This window comes from Coregonus clupeaformis, chromosome 30 (genome assembly GCF_020615455.1).
Source record: "Coregonus clupeaformis isolate EN_2021a chromosome 30, ASM2061545v1, whole genome shotgun sequence".
Taxonomy (NCBI): domain Eukaryota; kingdom Metazoa; phylum Chordata; class Actinopteri; order Salmoniformes; family Salmonidae; genus Coregonus; species Coregonus clupeaformis.
In genome coordinates this window covers 47,253,289-47,275,527 of record NC_059221.1, presented here as the reverse complement: position 1 = coordinate 47,275,527, position 22,239 = coordinate 47,253,289, and the positions used below count along the sequence as shown (strand labels likewise).

The 22,239-nt window shown below is 42.9% G+C and overlaps 1 protein-coding gene across 1 annotated transcript; it reads right to left on the bottom strand.

The window, feature by feature from the left end:
• Positions 1 to 4,332: 4,332 nt before the first annotated feature.
• Positions 4,333 to 21,991, bottom strand: LOC121546236 (leucine-rich repeat neuronal protein 3). Its single transcript, XM_041857337.2, has 2 exons — positions 21,679 to 21,991; positions 4,333 to 9,154 (listed from the first exon to the last, which is right to left on the bottom strand). The coding sequence occupies exon 2, from the start codon at positions 8,758 to 8,760 to the stop codon at positions 6,640 to 6,642; it is 2,121 nt and encodes a 706-aa protein (XP_041713271.1). The 5' UTR covers positions 8,761 to 9,154; positions 21,679 to 21,991; the 3' UTR covers positions 4,333 to 6,639.
• Between the last annotated feature and the right edge of the window lie 248 nt (positions 21,992 to 22,239).

Here is a 22,239-nt window from a genome sequence, read left to right as displayed (position 1 = left end):
CATCCTACAATCCAAACTAGATGCCCTCAATCTCACACAAATTATCAACGAACCTACCAGGTACAACCATAAATCCGTAAACATGGGTACCCTCATAGATATCATCCTGACTAACTTACCCTCTAAATACACCTCCGCTGTCTTCAACCAGGATCTCAGGGATCACTGCCTTATTGCCTGCGTCCGTAACGGGTCCGCGGTCAAACGACCACCCCTCATCACTGTCAAACACTCCATAAAACACTCACTCAATCTTAAATAAACATGCCCTATTCAAAAAATACAGAACTAAGAACAGATATAGCCCCTGGTTCTCCTCAGACTTGACTGCCCTTGACCAGCACAAAAACATCCTGTGGCGTACTGCATTAGCATCAAATAGCCCCCGCGATATGCAACTTTTCAGGGAAGTTAGGAACCAATATACACAAGCAGTCAGGAAAGCAAAGGCTAACTTTTTCAAACAGAAATTTGCATCCTGTAGCACTAACTCCAAAAAGTTTTGGGACACTGTAAAGTCCATGGAGAATAAGAGCACTTCCTCCCAGCTGCCCACTGCACTGAGGCTAGGAAACACTATCACCACAGATAAATCTACAATAATCGAGAATTTCAACAAGCATTTTGCTACGGCTGGCCATGCATTCCACCTGGCTACCACTACCCCGACCACCAGCTCTGCACCAGCACTCCCCCCCTTAGTCTTCTTATTGGCAGACTAAATAGCCTTGGTTTCTCAAATGACTGCCTCGCCTGGTTCACCAACTACTTCTCAGATAGTTCTTCTCACAGTTCAATGTGTCAAATCGGAGGGCATGTTGTCTGGACCTATGGCAGTCTCTATGGGGGTGCCACAGGGTTCAATTCTTGGGCCGACTCTTTTCTCCGTGTATATCAATGATGTCGCTCTTGCTGCTGGTGACTCTCAGATCCATCTGGCCCTTCATTGGACACTGTGTTAACAAACCTCCAAACGAGCTTCAATGCCATACAACACTCCTTCAGTAGCCTCCAACTGCTCTTAAACACTAGTAAAACTAAATGCATGCTCTTCAATCGAACGCTGCTGGCTCCCGCCCACCCGACTAGAATCACTACTCTCGACGGGTCTGACCTAGAGTATGTGGACAACTACAAATACCTAGGTGTCTGGTTAGACTGTAAACTCTCCTTCCAGACTCACATTAAGAATCTCCAATCCAAAGTTAAATCTAGAATCGGCTTCCTATTTCGCAACAAAGCCTCCTTCACTCATGCTGCCAAACATGCCCTCGTAAAACTGACTATCCTACCGATCCTTGACTTCGGCGATGTCATTTACAAAATAGCCTCCAACACTCTACTCAGCAAATTGGATGTAGTCTATCACAGTGCCATCCGTTTTGTCTCCAAAGCCCCATACACTACCCACCACTGTGACCTGTACGCTCTTGTTGGCTGGTCCTCACTACATGTTTGTCGTCAAACCCACTGGCTCCAGGCCATCTATAAATCACTGCTAGGCAAATCCCTGCCTTATCTTAGCTCATTGGTCACCATAGCAACACCCACCCGTAGTATGCGCTCCAGCAGGTATATCTCACTGGTCATCCCCAAAGCCAACACCTCCTTTGTCCGCCATTCCTTCCAGTTCTCTGCTGCCAATGACTGGAACGAATTGCAAAAATCTCTGAAGCTGGAGACTCTTATCTCCCTCACTAACTTTAAGCGTCAGTTGTCAGAGCACCTTACCGATCACTGCACCTGTACACAGCCCATCTGAAATTAGCCCACCCAACTACCTCATCCCTATATTGTTATTTATTTTGCTCATTTGCACCCCAGTATCTCTATTTGCACATAATCTCTTGCACATCTATCATTCCAGTGTTAATACTAATTGTAATTATTTTGCACTATAGCCTATTTATTGCCTTACCTCCATAACTTGCTACATTTGCACACACTGTATATATATTTTCTGTTGTGTTTTATGACTTTGTTTTTTTTACCCCATATGTAACTCTGTGTTGTTGTTTTTATCGCACTGCTTTGCTTTATCTTTATCGTTCTCAACTGGCTTACCTGGTTAAATAAAGGAGAAATAAAATTAAATAAAAGTATGCGTGGCAGTGTCTTTCTGTCTTTGTGTGTCTTCATGTGGGGGTAGGGCAGACAGCGTCTCTTTATCTGAGAGGGAGCGGGAGGTAGGAGAAAGTATATGGGAGAGATGGTTGTTTAGATGGAAATGGAGATAGGGAGAGGCCAAGCAGAACTGAAAGATACAGACAAATGGCATTTGACCACTTTCCCTTTGACAAGCCATGGCAAATTTACCATGACATCCTGTCTCTGCTTTTCAGGAAATACATTGCAATGCATGTCAAGAATGGAGATTGTCTGGACTAATGCTATGTTCATGACAACGAAGGTGCTTAGTTTGGAGTACACAAAATGTCTTGCTCTGTCATTTGATATTATTATCAGCTATTCCAGGTCAAGGTGTGTGGACTGGGTGGGTTATCTACATTTTACATTTTAGTCATTTTAGCAGACGCTCTTATCCAGAGCGACTTACAGTTTCTATGGTTTCTACAAACCATAAAACTGTCTTTGCATTTCTGTGTTGCAAATTCATTTGTCAAATAGGCTAAATGGAGAACGCAAAAAATATGAAGCCGCATGAGAGATTTGTTTTCTATTTGTTTTCTAATGTGACAAAGAAGAAAAGTTTTGTGTCACAGTAATTCGTTAAATGTCAACTTGGCTGTTCTTGTGATTGCTGGCTACTCAGGTAACCTCTACGAGAAATAATTAAATGTAATACTTAGGTGCTATAGCTGCACTGGGATTATAAATAAATGTTGACATTTCACTTTTTATTGGAAATGTTGCCTGTAGCTGCCCAGGCTGACCTATGTAGGAATGTGTAGCTGTAATAAGGTCGTATATGGAGAGCTTATGGAGTTGTTTGACCTCTTTTACAGTACCTGCTACTGGCATATACAGGTAGCTGTGTGTGTTTCATATACATGGTATGAAATTATATAAAATGATTAAATTCAATAATCCCATTCAAGGCTTTTGACCTCTGGTGTGAATAAAGAAAATGGTTCAAACATATTGACGTATTAGTATTGAAATGTTTTGTTAAGGTTTGTACTTTGTATATCATATACATATTATAGTGCAGAGTGTTCAAATTGATCTATTAACAAAATCACAACTCCAATATACATGAATCTTTCTGCTGATGCATGGAAGATTCGCTGGCTGGACTCCAAGCACAAATGACTACGGACAGTGGAAACCGAGAGATTGTAACTTTTACGGAGTCAAACAAAGTCATTTACTTATTTTACTGAATAGTACACAGTAGTACGCACTGACTGTCACACTACGTTACATATGGCATTACGCATACTTTGATTTATACATTCATTTTTCATAATTATAAAACAATGTTATACTTATGAAAATCCTCTTTCATAACCCACAGCATACGCAATAAATATAAATAAAGCAAAGACTGAAGAAAGCAAATTTAGACTAACCATTATTACTGCCTTTGTCTTAAAAGGTCATATAAATTAGTTTTATAACATAAGAACTCATTAATAATAGCTTCTACCACCGTGCCATAGAGTTTGACGTTGGTGGTGATGATCCTTGAATAAATTAAATGGAACTGTATAACTGGCAGAAATACCTTAATATGCACATAGAGAAAAAACCCAATGTGCACAGAGAGAATGCTTTAATATCTCAGCATTGCAGATGGGGATTTTTTATAATAGTAGAAAGTGATTCAAATAAATTTTTTGAAGATTCATCAGAAACTCTCTCTCTCTCTCTTTTTACGCCCACTATGGATTAAATGGCTGCACCTCACTGGCTCTTTTCATGTAGGATTTAAGTTAAATCCTGATGTCTCTCATATAGGTGGCTGTGAGCTGTGAATGTACAATTACAGGGGAAAAGCTATCACCTGAGTTCATACCCGCTTCAGTAGAGAGAGAGAGGGAGAGAGAGGGAGAGTGAGAGAGAGAGATGGGGAGAGAGGTGTAGACAGAATTTGTGGATACGTCTTGAGCTTGTTCATCCAAGGATGTAATCAAATCATGGGTTTGTGATAAAAAATAATAATACCCCACAAGCTGTATGTTCTTCTAAGGACACACTGTTCTCCTTGTGGGCACATAGAGCACACAGTCTGTAGCAGTCTATAGCTTTTAGCCACAGTAGCACCTCCATGTTGTCTCCAGGGTAAAGATATCACAAGGTGTGTGTGTGTGTGTGTGTGTGTTTGCGTGCGTGCGTGTGTGCGCGTGTGTGTGTGTGTGTGTGTGTGTGTGTGTGTGGGCGTGTGTGTGTGTGCTTGCTTGTGTGCATGTATGTACAGTATGTGTGTTTCTCTGTGTGCGTCAGATGGGGGCAGACTGTCAAGGCTGACCTGAGCCACTGCCTGAGCGAAGCAGCTCTGGTCATATTTGAGCTCCCTTTGTCTGTGACAAATGGCTGAGCTCTAAAAGCCCTGTCCATGGTGCTGAAGGCTGCAGTGATGTATGAGGTAGGTCCTGTCTGATAAATCTTCCATGTCACTCTGCCCCTGACAGACATTCATCATGTCTGGGATTTTTATGTTCGGGACTCCAGCATTGGATCCTTAATGAAACAAATATAATGCGATTTTCCGATTCCGACTGCTTTGGAGCAAGCTTTAACCGGCTGACTTCCCTTGCAAAGCGTTGTCATTGGGACATTGTGTCTTTCCGCTCTGGTTCTCTACATGACTGCGTCACTGACTTTGCTGGGTTTATTCAAACCATGGACCTCTGTCTAAAGAATGAACATGTCCCTAATGAGCCAGTTAATGAGGCTGTATTGGGGTGTATCTGGCAATAACAATGTAGGTTACAATACATACAAACTCATATAATACAGTATATTCACATTGTGTTACAACAGGTATTTCTGCTCTTATATGAAATGCTGTGTGATCATTATCAAGGTCTCCTGGCAATATAAAGGTCAGGAACACAAAATGTTGCAGGAAATGTCACATCACAAGGCTGTATAGTGTTTTCATCAAGTCCACTGTGATGATTGTCATGTTGTGTGATAATAAAATGCTTTCAGCACTCTGAAGAAAGGGGAGAGCGGGAGTAGCCCTATGATTGCAAAGAAACGTTGACGTTTATTATTTTTTTTTCTTAGCACAGATTCTCATCTTAGTCCCAGTTGTTCCCAGATATCACAGACAGTACAGTCAATATAAAAATGGCTTTTATAGCTTTACACCCAAAGCAAGAACGCAATGTTTTTAAAATGTTTATATGCCAAAAATACTAAGAATGTATTTTCACTAAAAGTACTTGAGATTAGCTTGTGAGTCTGCAGATATGACATGGCCTTGTTGTTATTTCTCTGTAGTAGTTCTTGTGTACTTCCTGTGTACTTCTTGAGTAGTTCTTGTAGTAGGCACTTACCGGGGCATAACAACCCACTGAGCACAGACGTCAGTTCAACGTCTAGTTTTGATTTTCATTTGGTTGAGTTGTCAACTAACGTGAATTAAACATGAAATCAACATAAAATGCCATTGGATTTAGGTTAAAAGTTGGGGGGAAAAGACGAAATACCCTTATGTTGATGACATTTTTCAAATCCAATCAGTTTTCCACGTTGATTCAACATCATCACATTTAATTTTTTTTGTTGAAATGATGTGGAAACTAGTTTTTGCCCAGTGGGAAACCACTGTTCATCATTCCTCTCTGGGAGATGTCAGGATAGACAACAACATTCAGACCATAAACTCACCATCAACTCAAGGTCTGCCTCTGTCAAGATTCTTAGATCCTTCAGCAAACACTTGCAAACAACCATTTCTTAAATGCCCTCTCTATATACTGTACCCAAAACGCATATAATTGTATTTAGCATAATGATGTTGTTATTATGAGAGTAATTTGTTTCTGTCGTTATTAATATCACACTAGTTCACTGTCCAGATATTACACCAGAGGATTTATGTTTACATTAGCGGATAGAATATATAACAATTTATCAATGAAAAAACAAAAATCCTCTCTTTCTAAATAGAAAAAAGGGTATATTCATCAAAAGTTTTACACCATAGTCATTGTTATTGTCTATTCTATTCTACTACATAGTTCCTCCGTTATAGACAGTTGTCATCTCTAGCTCGCCTATGGATGTTGTACAGCACAGACGCTATTGCTTGGGGACCACAAGGACAGTTCCACTATTCTTAACACATTTAACAGTCAATTACAAGAGAGCGAACACCATCATCATCATCTTGTCTCTTATTCTGTCTGTACTCTGCGAAGAACCCCGGGATATCGAACTATGTGTTTTAGCAAGGAAAACGATCTCCCTGGTGATGTTAGCTTGATAAAGCAATTGTTATAAAGCCGCCACGTCAGATACTATGTTGTAACCGAGAGAGTGGTCTGTCTCCCTCCTACCGGTTCCTCCTCAATTCAATGATGTTGTATATTTTTCCAGAATGTCAGAGTCAAAGCTAAAAGGATGCAGATGCACATTTTTAAACAGTTACTGCAGGATTCTCCTCTTTAAACGCCTTGTCCATTCTTTGCGGTTGTGTGGTAAGCACCACTGGGGTATAGTTCTTTAAAAGGCATTGTCAGATACATTTATGACTGTGGGTTTCACTTCCACCGCGGTTGGCAGTCCTTTCCCTGAGACCCAGAGCCTCGTAAAAGGAGAGTGCAGGCCGGCCACCGGCATCAGGGACACTTTGGAGTGGCATTTCCTTAAATCCCCATAAAGGTGGTGGTTCCTCAGAGACACATAAATAAGCAGACAGGCCACTGAAATCACAGCGAGAAGCACACCAAAGACGGCGATTACTGCTGCGTGCCACTTTTCAGTGTCCTTGGCCGCCAGCTCTAATCCCTTTGTGGTGACATTGACACATTTGGTGTCGTGTTTGTAGAGGATGCCACGGATGTCCACACACACCTTGTACTGGGTGGCGGGAGTCAGATGTGTGAGATTGTACACTTTCACATCAGACGGTACGCGTGCAGTGAATGACATGGTCGGGTGGCTGGGGTCGGAAGCCGTGTACCACTTTATGTTAGGAGCCAGACCGCCATGGGCAGCTTTCCAGGCCACTAGGACCGAGTTGGTCTGCACTGATTTGATGTTGACGTCCAAAGAGCCGTTGGCAGGTCGGGGGAAGTATCCATCCACCTCCACAGAGACTGACTTCAGGTCTGCGCCAACCAGATTGTGGGCAACGCAGGTGTACAGTCCAGCCTCGTTCTCTGTTACGTCGTAGATGTCAAACGTTCCCTCTGGGTGCATGTAGTATTTATCTGAAACGGTATTCGGTAGGACCCTGGTACCGGAAGGCGTGATCCAGTAGATTTCCGGTTCGGGTTCGGCAAAGGCCCGGCAATGGAGTGATACAGAACTCCCATTGTCGATGCTGACGTGCCCGGGCATGCTCTCAGTGGAGATGAGAGGCAGACAGATCTCTGTCATCTCCCTGAAGTGGACCTGCCGGACGTGTTGGCCCTCGTACTCGGGAGGCTCCACGCAGAAGAGTGAATCCGGTTCCATGAAGCGTATGTTGGTCTTGTTCATGTTCATCCAGCGGACCACACAGTCGCAGCGGATGGGGTTGCTGTGCATGCTCACCTCCCGCAGGTTGGGGAGGGACTCCACTGTAATCCTGTGTAGGGCGCTGAGCGCGTTCCCATTCAGCATCAACGTCTCCAGCCTAGGCAGCTTGTAGAAAGCATTGGGGTGGATGTAGGAGAGTTTGGGGTTGTTGGTGGCCTCGATCTTAGTCAGTTCGGGGAGGTTGTTGAGGGCAAAGCTGTCGATAGAAACCAGTTCCGGCATGCTGTTAATGCCCAGCTCTTTGAGGTGGAGCATGTCCGCGAAATCTCCCCGCTGTATCCTCCCAATGGGATTCTTGTTTAGATCCAGAAACTTGAGGTTCTTTAAGTTCCTCAGAGCTGCGTGGGGAACTTCGGGGAAGGTGTTGTCGTAGAACGAGATGCTCTCCAAGTTGTCGAGGCCAGATAGAGCGCCGTCGGGTAACTGCGATAGGTTCATCCTGGTCAGAACTAGACTTCGGAGATTATGAAGGGGTTTGAAGTTCATGTCTTGAACGGAGGTGATCGGATTCTCTCCAATCATGAGTATTTCCAGATTGGGCATGGTGTCGAACCACTCACTACTGATCGTCTGCAGCTTGTTGGAGTTGAGGTGGAGCCGGAGGAGGTTGTGGAGGCCCTGGAACGCTGTGGAGGAGATGGAGGAGATCAGGTTGTGGTTCATGTAAAGCTCCTGAAGGTTGGCCAGCTCTGCCAGGCAGCTGTCTGGCAGCTGGCGTATCCAGTTCTCCTCCATGTGTAGGGACAGCAGCTGAGGCAGCCGCCCGAGGTGGATGTCACTCATTGAGGATAAGTTGTTTTGCGACAAGTCAATCTCTGTGATGTTGGCCAGGTAATCCAAAGGTTTCTCAATCTTTGCAATGTTGTTGGTCTGCAGCAATAGCACTTGTGTGTCCGTTGGTAATCTCCCAGGCAGAATGAAAAGTCCCAAGTCATTACAGTCAACAATTGGGGCCTCCATGTACACGGAGCTGGGAGAGAACCAGGGTCTGATCTCACACATACATAGCTGAGGGCAATCGACTCTCTCCTCAGAGGCCAGAACAAAGGCAGTCATGGCAAGGCCCACGAAGAAACGATCCACAAATGACACGTCCTTCATATTGGCCCGATTCCCTCCAGTAAGTAATTGGTCTTTGTAGATTATCTGAGCTGTTAACTTCACAACTAATGAATCATTTGTTGCTGTTGCTATAGCAACTGACTACCCCCCATCGGTAGGGATGGTTTCCCAGGGGGCTTTTGTTTTGCTGTGGTTGTGCTGGTGTGGCGTCCAACCGCTCAATTTACCCTCCTGGGCGTACGGGTTGGGGTCAAGACTTCGGTCATGCAGGCCCAAGTAGATGACGATGAACATATACCTCAGGGAGCTACGGTCCTGCTAAGCACATCTGGGTTAGCCTCCATTAACGCTCTGCTTTCTTTTGAAGATTAATCACATCCATCTCTCGACGTCGTTACTAGCTCCCAGCATCGTCAAATGAGTCCATTCCTACCTGTAAAAGAAGAGAAAGGAAAAAACTGTGAATACCATGACAGAGGGGATTTAGGCATATTGACATTTGTTATAGAGGCACACGGATGAATGTTGACATTTACATTGCACGGCCCTTCATGACACATCAGCATGGATTTAGATCTGCTTGACCTATTGCAAATCATTTGGGGGCATTTCTGTACCCTCCTGATATGGCATTAAAGGATACATTTAGGAGGATTGAGTGCCCTTAGAGTTAAAGCGAGAAGTCTTTATTTAATTCCTAAATGGCAGATTGTGTAGGCTTAATGGGATACTTCAGGATTTTGGCAATAAAGCCATTTATCTACTTCCCAAGAGTCAGATGAACTCGTGGATACCATTTTTATGTCTCTGCGTACAGTTTGAAAATAGTTGCTAACTAGCAATAGCGCAATTGCTAAATACCATTAGCGCAATGACTGTAAGTCTATGGTAACTGCTAGCATGCTAGTAGAAACCATATACTTCCAGTCATTGCGCTAACACTAGTTAGCATTGGCTCGCATAACTACCTCTAACTTCATTCATACTAAATGCAAAGACCTAAAAATGGTATCCAGAAGTTCATCGGACACTGTGGAAGTAGATACATGCCTTTATTTAAGCACTATCTCGAAGTATCCCATTAAGTACTAGTCTCTAGGGCTACCAGCATTGAGAAGACACTAGATAATATACATTACATGACCAAAAGTATGTGGACACCTGCTCAACGAACATCTCACTCCAAAAATCATGGTCATTAATATGGAGTTGGTCCCCCATTTGCTGCTATAACAGCCTCCACTCTTCTGGGAAGGCATTCCACTACATGTTGTAACAATACTGAGGGGACTTACTTCCATTCAGCCACAAGAGCATTAGTGAGGTAAAGCACTGATGTTGGGTGATTAGGCCTGGCTTGCAGTCTGCGTTCCAATTCATCCCAAAGATGTTCGATTGGGTTGAGTTCAGGGCTCTGTGCAGGTCAGTCAAGTTCTTCCACACTGACCTCGACAAACCATTTCTGTATGGACCTCGCTTTGTGCACGGGGGAATTGTCATGCTGAAACAGAAAAGGGCCTTCCCCAAACTGTTGCCACAAAGTTGGAAGCACACAATCATCTAGAATGTCATTCTATGCTGTAGCGTTAAGATTTCCCTTCACTGGAACTAAGGGGCCTAGCCCGAACCATGAAAAACAGCAGATTGTGTAGGCTTAATGGGATACTTCCTCCTCCACCAAACATTACAGTTGCCACTATGCATTGCGTTCTCCTGGCATCTGCCAAAGCCAGATTCGTCCGTCGGACTGCCAGATGGTGAAGCGTGATTCATCACTCCAGAGAACGCTTTTCCACTGCTCCAGAGTCCAATGGGGGCAAGCTTTACACCACTCCAGCCGGCGCTTGGCATTGCACATGGCGATCTTAGACATTGCTTCCAGAGGCAGTTTGGAACTTGGTAGTGAGTGTTGCAAACGAGGACAGATTATTTTTACGCGCTACGTGCTTCAGCACTCGGCAGTCCCGTTCTGTGAGCTTGTGTGGCCTACCACTTTGCTGAGCCGTTGTTGCTCCTAGACGTTTCCACTTCACAATAACAGCACTTACAGTTGACCAGGGCAGCTCTAGCATGGCAGAAATTTTACGAACTGACTTGTTGGAAAGGTGGCATCCTGTGACAGTGCCACGTTGAAAGTTACTGAGCTCTTCAGTAAAGCCATTCTACTGCCAATGTTTGTCTATGGAAATTGCATGGCTGTGTGCTCAATTTTATACACCTGTCAGCAACGGATGTGGCTGAAAAAGCAGAATCCACTAATTTGAAGGGGTGTCCAAATACTTTTCCAAACATTATGTATATCACTAGGGAAAATATGTATGGGAAACAGATTCAAAAACATTAAGCTAATTAAGTAAAAAGTACAACTTTCATTTAAAAGTACTCATGAACACTTCACGCTATGAAAATGACTGTTTATCAGCAGGCACTCTTACGAAATATTGCTTCACTTCTGTTTACTGTTTCCTCTCTTTGCTTCCCTCTCCACAGTTATTCTGCTGCTCTTTATCATTTGTCATACATAAACAATATTTACTGAACGGATGGATTTGATGGTGCTTGTCATAACCTGGGCTGCAGAGCAACAAAACGCCAGACTGAGCCAGAAGAAGAAGAGAGGAAAAAGGGAAAGAGAGAGAGAGAGAAATATAGGGGGAAAGAGAGAGAGAGAGAGAGAGAGAGAGAGAGAGAGAGAGAGAGAGAGAGAGAGAGAGAGAGAGAGAGAGAGAGAGAGAGAGAGAGAGAGAGAGAGAGAGAGAGAGAGAGAGAGAGAGAGAGAGAGAGAGAGAGAGAGAGAGAGAGAGAGAGAGAGAGAGAGAGAGAGAGAGAGAGAGAGGTGCACTGCACCGGATACATTCCATCATCCTCATTTCTGTTTCCACCCCTGTGCTCCGAGACGACAACAGAAATGAGAAAGTCAGAATGGTGCTGCAAAAACACTGCAGTCAGCCCCAATGGCAAAACAGGCCATGAGTTAATTTCTCAAGCCACTGTTGGAGTGTGTGGCTGAGAATGTGGTTTTGGATGAGGTAGGGCGAGGGTGAGGAAGGGAGAGAGAGAGAAAGCGACGAGAGAGAGATTGGGGGGTATTCTTTTTCAAAGCACCTGGCACTTTAATAAGTGGAACACCCAGAGCATTCTGAAAACATGGTTACCCTCTCTTTCCCTCAGGGAGCATTGACTCTCATCGTATAGCTCTGTACTTAATCTTTCCTGGGGAAAGAACAAAGGACCTTCCTTTCTCTTACAACAGTAATTTTCTTCTATGGTGTTTCGGTTCTCACCCCCGCTTACTCTTGTTCCTGTGTTTACTAATCACAATTAGAAACACGTTAATGTGTTTGGGCTAAATGTTATTGCATCCACCGCATGTTCCATCACAGTGGGTAGCCATTGTCGGTCCCTTAGGGTCTGGTGCGTTATTATGCTGTTAGTCACCCACCCCGCCTGTTAATTGGCTAAATGGAGACATTATTTGGATATGACTTCCATTGGGTGATCAATATCTTTGTGAGCCGACCGGGCCCCTTCACAGCAGTCACAAAATGGAGGCTTGAAAATATCGGTAGCAGCCAGAACGAGGAATCAGGCAAGGTGTGGCAAGGTTCTATGGCATCCAGATGTTGGAACGGTTAGCAAGGTAGCCTACAGTACTGAGGTGTTGATTGTACAATGGAACAAAGGGCTATTTTCATATCCATTTCATTTCAGTGCTTAAAATCCCTCCTACACATGAAATGTAGCCTACTGTATGATTATATTGAGGTTAGTTGTGGATTCAAATGGTGTGGTGTGCCTGGATAACATAACAGCGTTTCTCATTACTTACTCATGTGTGAGTAAATCTGAGTTATGATAATCCAAACTTGATTCATGAAAATTGAAGTTTTACCCTACAATTTATTTCTGGTTGTGTTCACACCATGCATAATATTTTCTTAGCCTCTCCCATTGTGTAATGACAAGAGGGCTAGAATTATTACACACGCTACAGCACTATTGCATTTCCTCCACACATAATCATAAATCATAAAGGTTTTTACCCTTCACTTTTGGACAAGGTTAAACTACCCGAGTACCAGTACTTTAGGGATGCCAGATTTTGTATTGTATGAGTGTGCATTGAGCATCACAGAGAATGTTGAGAGAATGGTTTTATTGGTGATGTGCTCTTATGTGATGCTTAAAAATAAGCTTAAAAATATAAAGACATCCCTTCTGAACTGACCTTAATTCAACTCCCATGCCCTCTGCTTTTATGCTGATGGTGACCACTTTCATATTATAAACTAAATGCATGAATTACTTCAACATTATGTCTGTAACTTAAGAATGTGGTGGTCAGATCCATGTTAAGTAAGTTCACTCGTTAATGTTTAATTCATGACCCAACGGTGAGGAGAATGTCTGTGCTGCTCTACTATACAGCAGAACATTAAGAGGCATTAGTCTGGGGACAGGGCGATGGGGAATTGGAGGTGACACCTACAGAACCTTCAAGCTAGGCTACAGTATTGTAAATGTTTAGGACACTGCCAGCTTCATAAGAAAATAGTGTAAAAGAGATGATGATACGAAATCCATCACTAGGTTTGAATTGCCTATTCGGAGGTATTCAGTCTCCTAGCCTTATAATCAAAATGTGAAAAAGTAGACATGTTGTAAATACTACCCCACGCACTGTATAAGGTAAGAATATACTCTAGCTACTGTAAACTACACACAGCGTAGCCTGCAACAGTGTATGTGGCAAAGGGCTAGTACACTAAACTACTGTCCCTAGTCCAAGATTAAAGTGTTTACTGCACTTGAACTAACATGTCAGTGTGAAATCAGGTCAAGCTGGGTTTTCCCCCTTTCAATACAGAGTTAATTTCCCCCCACAATACAGTTAATTCCCCCCACAATACACTGTTCAATTACCAGTAGTCAACAGGAAGCAATGGGGAAAATATCTAGGACAAAATGACTGCCAGGGTATCAATACCATCACATTAACCTCTAGTGGACCTCTGTGGTCCTCTGTAGCTCAATTGGTAGAGCACGGCGCTTGTAACGCCAGGGTAGTGGGTTTGATCCCCGGGACCACCCATACGTAAAAATGTTTGCACACATGACTGTAAGTCGCTATGGATAAAAGCGTCTGCTAAATGGCAATATATGATTTATTATTATTAGTGACCTGAGGAATTCGTAATGGCATTAAAAACCTTAGCCCAAGACAGATGAGGGAAATCAGCCTTAACCCATTTAAGCTTAGGTGAAAACAAGAGTTCCAAGGAAAAAAGAGGGGAGTAGAGAAAATTGTAGCTTGTTTGGCATTAAGTGGCAATAACTTGCATAACGCCTCGCGGTTCTCAGACAAAGAGAAATGTGGTTAATATCGAAGCCAAATGGAATTATAAGATGGATGCTCCTAATCAGAGTCCTGATGCAGTGCAGCATCAACGAAACGATACGACGAAGGGAGAGAGAAATAGATGTGGAATCTGGATCTGTCCCTTCTGCTTCCAATGTGTCCCGGCCAGTGACACATACAGGACACTCCCCTATGTACTAAAACTTTTAATTTGGCTCTTCGCTCCAGCATTTTGGATTTGTGATCAAATGTTTTATATGAGGTGACAGTACAAAATGTCACCTTTTACTTGAGGGTATTTTCATACATATCTGTTTTATTGTTTAGAAATTAAAGTAATTTATGTTTCTAGTCCACAAATAGGGACCAAAACTAAACTTTTGACTAAATGTAATATACCATAAATACATTTGTCCAAATATTTATGACACCTTCAAATTAGGGGACTAGATAGGGCACTAAGGCTGCTGAATCAAGTATATCTACTGCCAACAGCGTGAAACTAATACAAAAAATAGGACCGCAAGGCTTTATCATTGTTGTTTGTTACAGAAATGTTTGGTGATCGTCTAGGAATGCCTTGTCAATCTCTAGGTGACCACTGCGCTACACCATGCCGACAGACGATAGCTTCTTCTCCTTAATGAGACTGGATCATGAACACAAACACATTCCAACTGTTCTGATTGGTCCTAGAAACCAATGGGTTGGCCAGAGCCAGAACACATGTGGGTAAAGCAGCGTTTAGAAAATGTGTCATTGGCTTCGAAACTGTGATTGGTTAGAGATGATCCAATGACTGATGACTTTTGTTTTGTACAACACCCCTCATTTCGACGTCACCACAAACAACTTCAACGATGGCAGTCTCAGACTGAAGTATGTAGCGAACATAGAGAAGCGGAAGAATTCCGTTCAGGCAAGCAGAGAGCTGGGCTCCTCCTGACTCTGTGACGGTAACTCAGCCGTGGCTGTGGCTCAGCACATCCTCAATCAGCCAACCTGCACTGTTTGTTTTGTGGCTAGCTGCTTGTTAGAAGTTAATTCTAAATCCTAGTCTGGGGAGGTTTGCTGGGGTCAAGTGGAGATGAGGGGGGAGATTTGGAACATGTACCCGTCACTTGTTTATGCCAATGTATATATATAAGTATGGAATTAGAAAGGGGATGTTGCATTACATTAACAAAATGTTCTGTACCGACATTAAGTTGATATTTCTCAACAGCATTAGAAACTCGGTAAACTCCCTGCTGCCAGAAGGGGGAAAGTTAGGCTGGGATCGAGAGGTGAGGAATATTGAGATCATTATTTTGGTAGTGTGCAGTCGCTAGTTGATATGTTGTAAGAAACTAAGGGTACTGTCTTATGTATGAAATAAACAACACATTCTGTTCTGATCACGGGTTAGAAAAACTCCCCGAATGTACACTAGATTCCCAGAAGGAAACAGTGGATGTGCTGCATCTATCGTAGGTGTTGAAAGGGAACATATTGGCCCTCAGGGATGTGATTATGTCGCCTATACCGTTTAAACGGTAACAAGGCAGTATGGTCTCTGCTGAAAGTTAGACACTACCCTGGCAGGGTTAAAACTGTTTCCCCGACATAAAGGTCATACGTAACTGGAAAGTAGGGCAGCAGAGGTATTGCCTCCTTTTTGCAGGAGAAATGGCCTGTGTATTTAAGAAATGGTTCACAGGGATTCTGATCCATTGGTTATAATCCTCAAAGGCTCTCTCTTCACCCCTCCTCTCTCTCTCTCTCTCTCTCTCTCTCTCTCTCTCTCTCTCTCTCTCTCTCTCTCTCTCTCTCTCTCTCTCTCTCTCTCTCTCTCTCTCTCTCTCTCTCTCTCTCTCTCTCTCTCTCTCTCTCTCTCTCTCTCTCTCTCTCTCTCTCTCTCTCTCTCTCTCTCTCTCTCTCTCTCTCTCTCTCTCTCTCTCTCTCTCTCTCTCTTCCTCTCCCTCTAATATCACCCTTCCCTTCTCTCTTCTCCTCATCCTACTTTCTGTGTTTCTTCTCCCCCCTCCTCTTTCTCTCTTTCTCTCTCCTGCTCTCCCCTTTCTCTATATCGCCCATTTCCTTCTCTCTTCTCATCCTGTTTTCTCTCTTTCTTCTCTTCCCCAGATGAAACCTCCATAGTGGGTTCCTCTCCTCTCCATCTCCACTCCTTCCCTCTTCTCCATTCAACCCATTAGCATCACTGTGTCACCCTGACCTGCCTGTCTGCCTGCCTGATTCCCTCCCAGTCTCAATGCCTGTCTGCCTGGCTGGCTAAGTGCTGCATGGATAAGCCGCTTGGTGGGTGGCTTTGTGAGCCTCCTGTCCCTTCCCTTCCCCTGCCCTTCACCTCATTGATTTGCCATTACAATTTTTTTCAACAGTAAGGGGAGAGTCAATTAAACGCTGTCTACTATGCAGTGTGTGTGCATAATTAAGTTTTGTGTGGTGATGTGAAAAGGGGAAAACGTTTCCCCTTACACCTGCTCTTGCATGGCCGCAAATCAGCAGCGAGTCCACAGTTAATGCGGAATCAATGTTCCAAATGGACCACAGAACACCCCAGGTCTAAGCTCATCCTAGCTCAGCCTCGTGCCTCTCTCGCTCTACAGCCATTTCCCTTAGGCTGAGTAAGGGAGAACAGAGAAAACACACACAACATCACATGCACACAAACATTTGCCTACAGGCAACTACAGACCACACATGAACGGACACATGCATGCATGCAAAGGCACACACACACACACACATGCACGTGTATGAGCACATGTACACAGGAAAGTTTCTTCTGAATGACAGAATAAGGCATCATTTTATAATCACGCTAAGTCAGCCATTGATAAGGTCAAAAACATGGTGAACACGCCTAACACTTATTTATCTCCCTAATACATAACCGTACTCTCCCTGTCACTCACCTACATAATTATCCTTGTAGTTGTTAACCAGAATGAAAGGAGGCAGAGATATCACTCAATGTCGGGAGGAAATTGAATCTGCAGGTGCAAATGTGGCATGTTTCCTGCTTTGGAGATAGATGCACAGCTATCTATATTTATATGAATAATATATATCTGGTCAAGAGGCCACAAGCCTGCAGGGACTATGTTTCCTTCAGCAGACAGAATCAATCTTAATACCCCACTGAAATCCATTTAATTTCAGCTAGGACTTCTTTACTATGATTTTATGGCTCTGATAGGGTATTCTATGGTACCTATTGTATGTATATAGTCCTCCCAATGTGAATAAGTCATAAGTATTTAGACAAATTCACTTATAGTGTATCAAAGTAGTGAAAAGTTTAGTATTTGGTCCCATATTTCTTGCACACAATGACTACATCAAGCTTGTTGCTCTACAAACTCAGATGCATTTGCAGTTTGTTTTGGTTGTGTTTTGGGTTATGTTTTGGCCAATAGTAACTGAATGGTGAATGATGACTGGAGTAGTTTTCTTTCTAAGTGAGTAGATAAGATGTTTCTGAACACTTCTAACTGAAGAAAAATGATACATTAATCATTAATAAGGATGATTGAGATGCCATTCAGAGGCTACAACAAAACATTCTAACCTCTCACCATGATCAATAACAGAGGAGGTTAGCATTTTTGGGGGGTATGATCTTTATTCATGATTTTGTGGGTATGATCATCATTAGTCATGATTCCTTCATGATTATCTATAATCATGGTAGCATCCACATTAATGTAGAAGTGTTCAGGAACATCTTTTTTTATTTACAATGAAATGTACTCAATACAAAATGACACAATACATTATTCACCATTCAGTTCGTATTGGGCAAAACAAACAACCAAAACAAACTGCAAATTCAACCAACACGTTTGTAGAATCACAACTTTTGGCGTGAGAGAAGTCTGTATGATGAGACAGTTTATGTGAGTGAATGAACCCGTAAATGATTGACTTGTGTCCACTTCAATATCTCAGATAAATAGGACATGCGTAGTTTGAATACCATAAACTTTATGTTGTTTTAATCATTGCATGCTACGAATATGGGACCAAATACTAAACTGTTGACTAATTTAATACACTATAAGTGAATTTTCCAAATACTTATGACTTCTTCAAATGGGGTGACTAGATACATAAAGTTATTTCATTTCTAAATACAGATATTTATGAAAATACCCTCAAATAATTCGGTACATTCTGTACTGTCGCCTCATATGAAACATTTAATCTAAAATCCAACATGCTGGAGTACAGAGCCAAATTTAAAATGTTTGCTTCACTGTCCAAGTACAAACGGAGGGGAGGGTATGTGTGTGTCTGTGTGTTTGTGTGTGTGTGCGTGCATATGTGTGCCTGCATGTCCACTATACGCGCGTGTGTCTGTGTGTGTGTGTGTGTCTATGATGCATGTGTCTGTGTCTCCATACATCCATCACTCTGTCTGGTTAGCTCATGATTGCGCGACTGCCTGGGTTTTAGCCCATTCCGTCTCAGTAGTATCGTATCACTCCTAAGCAATAGCTTTTCATTAGTCTATCCATGGCTATACATATTCATCTTGAATATTACGGAACAGATTGACAGCACAGCAGCAATTCTCAGATGTCTCTCCTCTATTTGAAAATGTCCCTCTTATCACATTCCCTCTCTGATTAAAATCTATATTCCCTGAGACTTTAGGAGTTACCTTTGAACAGATGAAAGGGTATCGCTACATTTCGACAAACTTTTCATGCTAGATTAGAAAAGCTGAAATGTCATTGACGCAGGTAAACAACAATACTTTGATTTTGTATTTCTACTTGCTTTTCTTAATGTGTGCCCGACTCAAATCTGTTTGTAAACAGAAGGCTATCAGCTATGGAGGACCTGTTTACTGTACTGTATGCTTGAACACTCTGAACTCTTCCCTCTAGCTGTCTGTCTGAACCACTGTTTACATGCTGTGTATTCAGGTATCAGAATCAAACCAGGGGCTTCTTGTAATACATCATTATGCAACTAACAATTCATTAGCCGCAGTGTATTTTGACATTGAGTATAGGACTGAGAGTTAAACCCACACATCTTTGCTCCTCCTCATAGATAGATAGCCTAGAAAATTGCACTCGGGCTACATGTAAATTCTCCTCTAAATACATACACCCACACACTGGCACACCTCACTGTATTAGGCTATTGTATGAGAAAAAAACTATTTAAATCCTGTTTCATATAGGCCCAATGTAATGTAGCGTAACAAGATCAATATACTTGTTTACACTGTACTCTACTGCAGGAGTTGTTGGGGAAAAAGCAATGATGAATTTTGAACTAACTGAAATCACTATTCGATTTTAGGACTTTTACTTTCACCTGAGAGGGGGAAGTAGTTGTATGTTTAGTGGAGAAAGGGCTCTGACTCTTAAATTCCCAGGCTAAACACATATTAACTCAGTAAAGTCAATAAAAATACACATTTAAAGAGAAGGGGAATATAGACGGGTTGGCTGACAACGTCACAAAAATGTTGTGCACGCATTCGATAATGACTTGGAGAAGATCTGCAAAGAGGAGTGGGACAAAATCCCTCCTGAGATGTGTGCAAACCTGGTGGCCAACTACAAGAAACGTCTGACCTCTGTGATTGCCAACAAGGATTTTGCCACCAAGTACTAAGTCATGTTTTGCAGAGGGGTCAAATACTTATTTCCCTCATTAAAATGCAAATCAATTAATAACATTTCTGACATGCGTTTTTCTGGATTTTTTTGTTGTTATTCTGTCTCTCACTGTTCAAATAAACCTACCATTAAAATTATAGAATGATCATTTCTTTGTCAGTGGGCAAACGTCCAAATCAGCAGGGGATCAAATAATTTTTTCCCTCACTGTATGAGCTAACCAACAACCGTAATTATGTATTTGAGAGACAACAGGTGCTCATTGTGTAAATGAATGTATGTTTTCAATAAACATTTGTAGACTAAATATAGTTTACATGTTGTTAACAGTCTAAGCCAACCCCGTCTGGTTTGCCCCCTTGTTGCTAAACAACCAACCCGTCTATAATAATACACAGAGCTCTGATGACATCAAAATGTAAGGTAAACAGACTAGGCTACATATGAATGGTGTTACATGGAGACAGGCTACTGTGCTATACTGTGCTATACAGAGCTATAGGATGACTTGGCCTTGGATTCCCCGCTCCCAGGTTGTCACATGCCTATGGATAGACATGACAAGCACACTGTTTGGTCTGCCATTTTCTCACGACAGGATGAAGATGGTCTCCATCAGAGGCAAATTACAATGATAAAATGGTGGTTAGGTTTCATGGTGCGCATTGAGCAATGCTATATAATTTCATATTGAATGGCTGTTGGTTAGGCTTCTGTCTGGAAGAGGGGGGTTCTGGATCCATTGTGCCCATGTTCAATATAAGCTCCATTAGTTTGTAGGAGCAACAAGGTAGACTGACTCACTGATACAGCAACAAGGTAGACTGACTCACTGATACAGCAACAATGTAAATACTGTCAATGGACAACTGTGCCTCATATGTAAGACACATCATAGTAAGCCTTACAAAAACATAAGGCATTCCCTCATGTTTATGTCTCATTGGAATATTCCATGAGTGACATATTATGTTGGAGAGGTTATAGTTTGGAGAGAGAGAGAGAGAGAGAGAGCGAGAGAGAAACGCCCCAATGCAGTTAAAGGATTAGTGACTGCTTCTCTCTCCAAATCCTGCAAGGTGTAAGAGGTCAGGCTCCGGGGATATGTGGATAAGTGATTGTGTTCAATGTGGACTATGCTCTGCACATAAGATGCCTCGCTGTGACAGGGGTAATTACATAAAAGCTCCCGATGCAACGTGCAGATATGGTACTGAAGCAAATGGATCTGATGCACGATGCAATGTGGGAGTGTGTGTGTGTGTGTGGGAGTGTGTGTGGGAGTGTGTGTGTGTGTGGGAGTGTGTGTGTGCGTGTGCGTGTGTGTGTGCGTTGTGTGTGTGTGTTGCGTGCAGCCCGGGGATAGGCCTATTAGTACTTTCGTGGCAGGTAGCTACTGAGAACGAGTTCTCTTTGATTGCAACAGGATGATTTAACGGAGAGCAAAGAGAGAGGGGAGGGAGAGTTAGCCACCATTCTGAGGGTTTCTAGACGTGCCTTGTGTGAGCGCTCTCTAAATGTATCAGCAACAGGACGCGCATCATAGCATAAATATATGCACAAATCCACCTGCTTTACAAAAAAACTAATATATTCGACGTCATTCATCAGCCATTTCCATCATAAAGCACATTCTGCATAGTTGCGCAAAAGCGTCCCTACGTCTGAAGGTTCGAGAACAATCAGTAGCCCTCCAAGCTGTCATGCATGTCCGATTGTTACATTTGCAGTAAAACATAACGGTAACCATTTTCATAGATAATGTTTTATATAGCTTAGCAACACCTTTCTCGTTATGCTAGTATTTACTGTGTCGTCAAAGGCTTTCACCAAACCAGATATTTCCCGTTAACTTCTTGGAAATCCGTAGTGCAACAGTGGCGATATGGAATATGCTCCACAGATCTGCTCTCTAGATGACATAAAACATATTGGGAAAAGGGGGGAACTCACCCGCAATAGTCATCTTCTCCCATCGACTGATATCTATTCCCAATATCCCCATCTAGCGCGCTGGTCCTGCGACGGAGGAGAGAGAGCGCGCAACACAGACAAGCCTGGACGGCGGCTTCTTATTTTTACGCAGTTGGAGAGAGACCAGCTCCAGCTTTTCCTTCTTCCAAGTGTTGTTCCCTATCAGAAAACGGAAACTCCAAAAGCAGAGAGAGCTGTTGGGTTGGTAGAAGAGCCTCTATCCCCCGTGCACTTTTCCACGGTGGTTAACGGCGCATCTCCGCCTCGATCAGCTGTCACAGAGACATGGTGCTTTCTGCTCGGTACTCATTAATATCAGAACAACCCCAGCTCTCCAGAGAACAGCCAATAGCGTCGGAGATCCAGGCACGGCGCTCGCAACATCCCCAGTCTGGTTGGCTGAATTCACCCGTCTGTCCTTTTTTCGACCCTCCTTCCAGGGAATCTTGAAACAATAAGGAGTGAAATGAGATGAAGGTGCAGGAAGAAAATGGAAATCTGTTCCTATTAGAGCTCGCGCTCAGATTGAGTCCCAGGGTG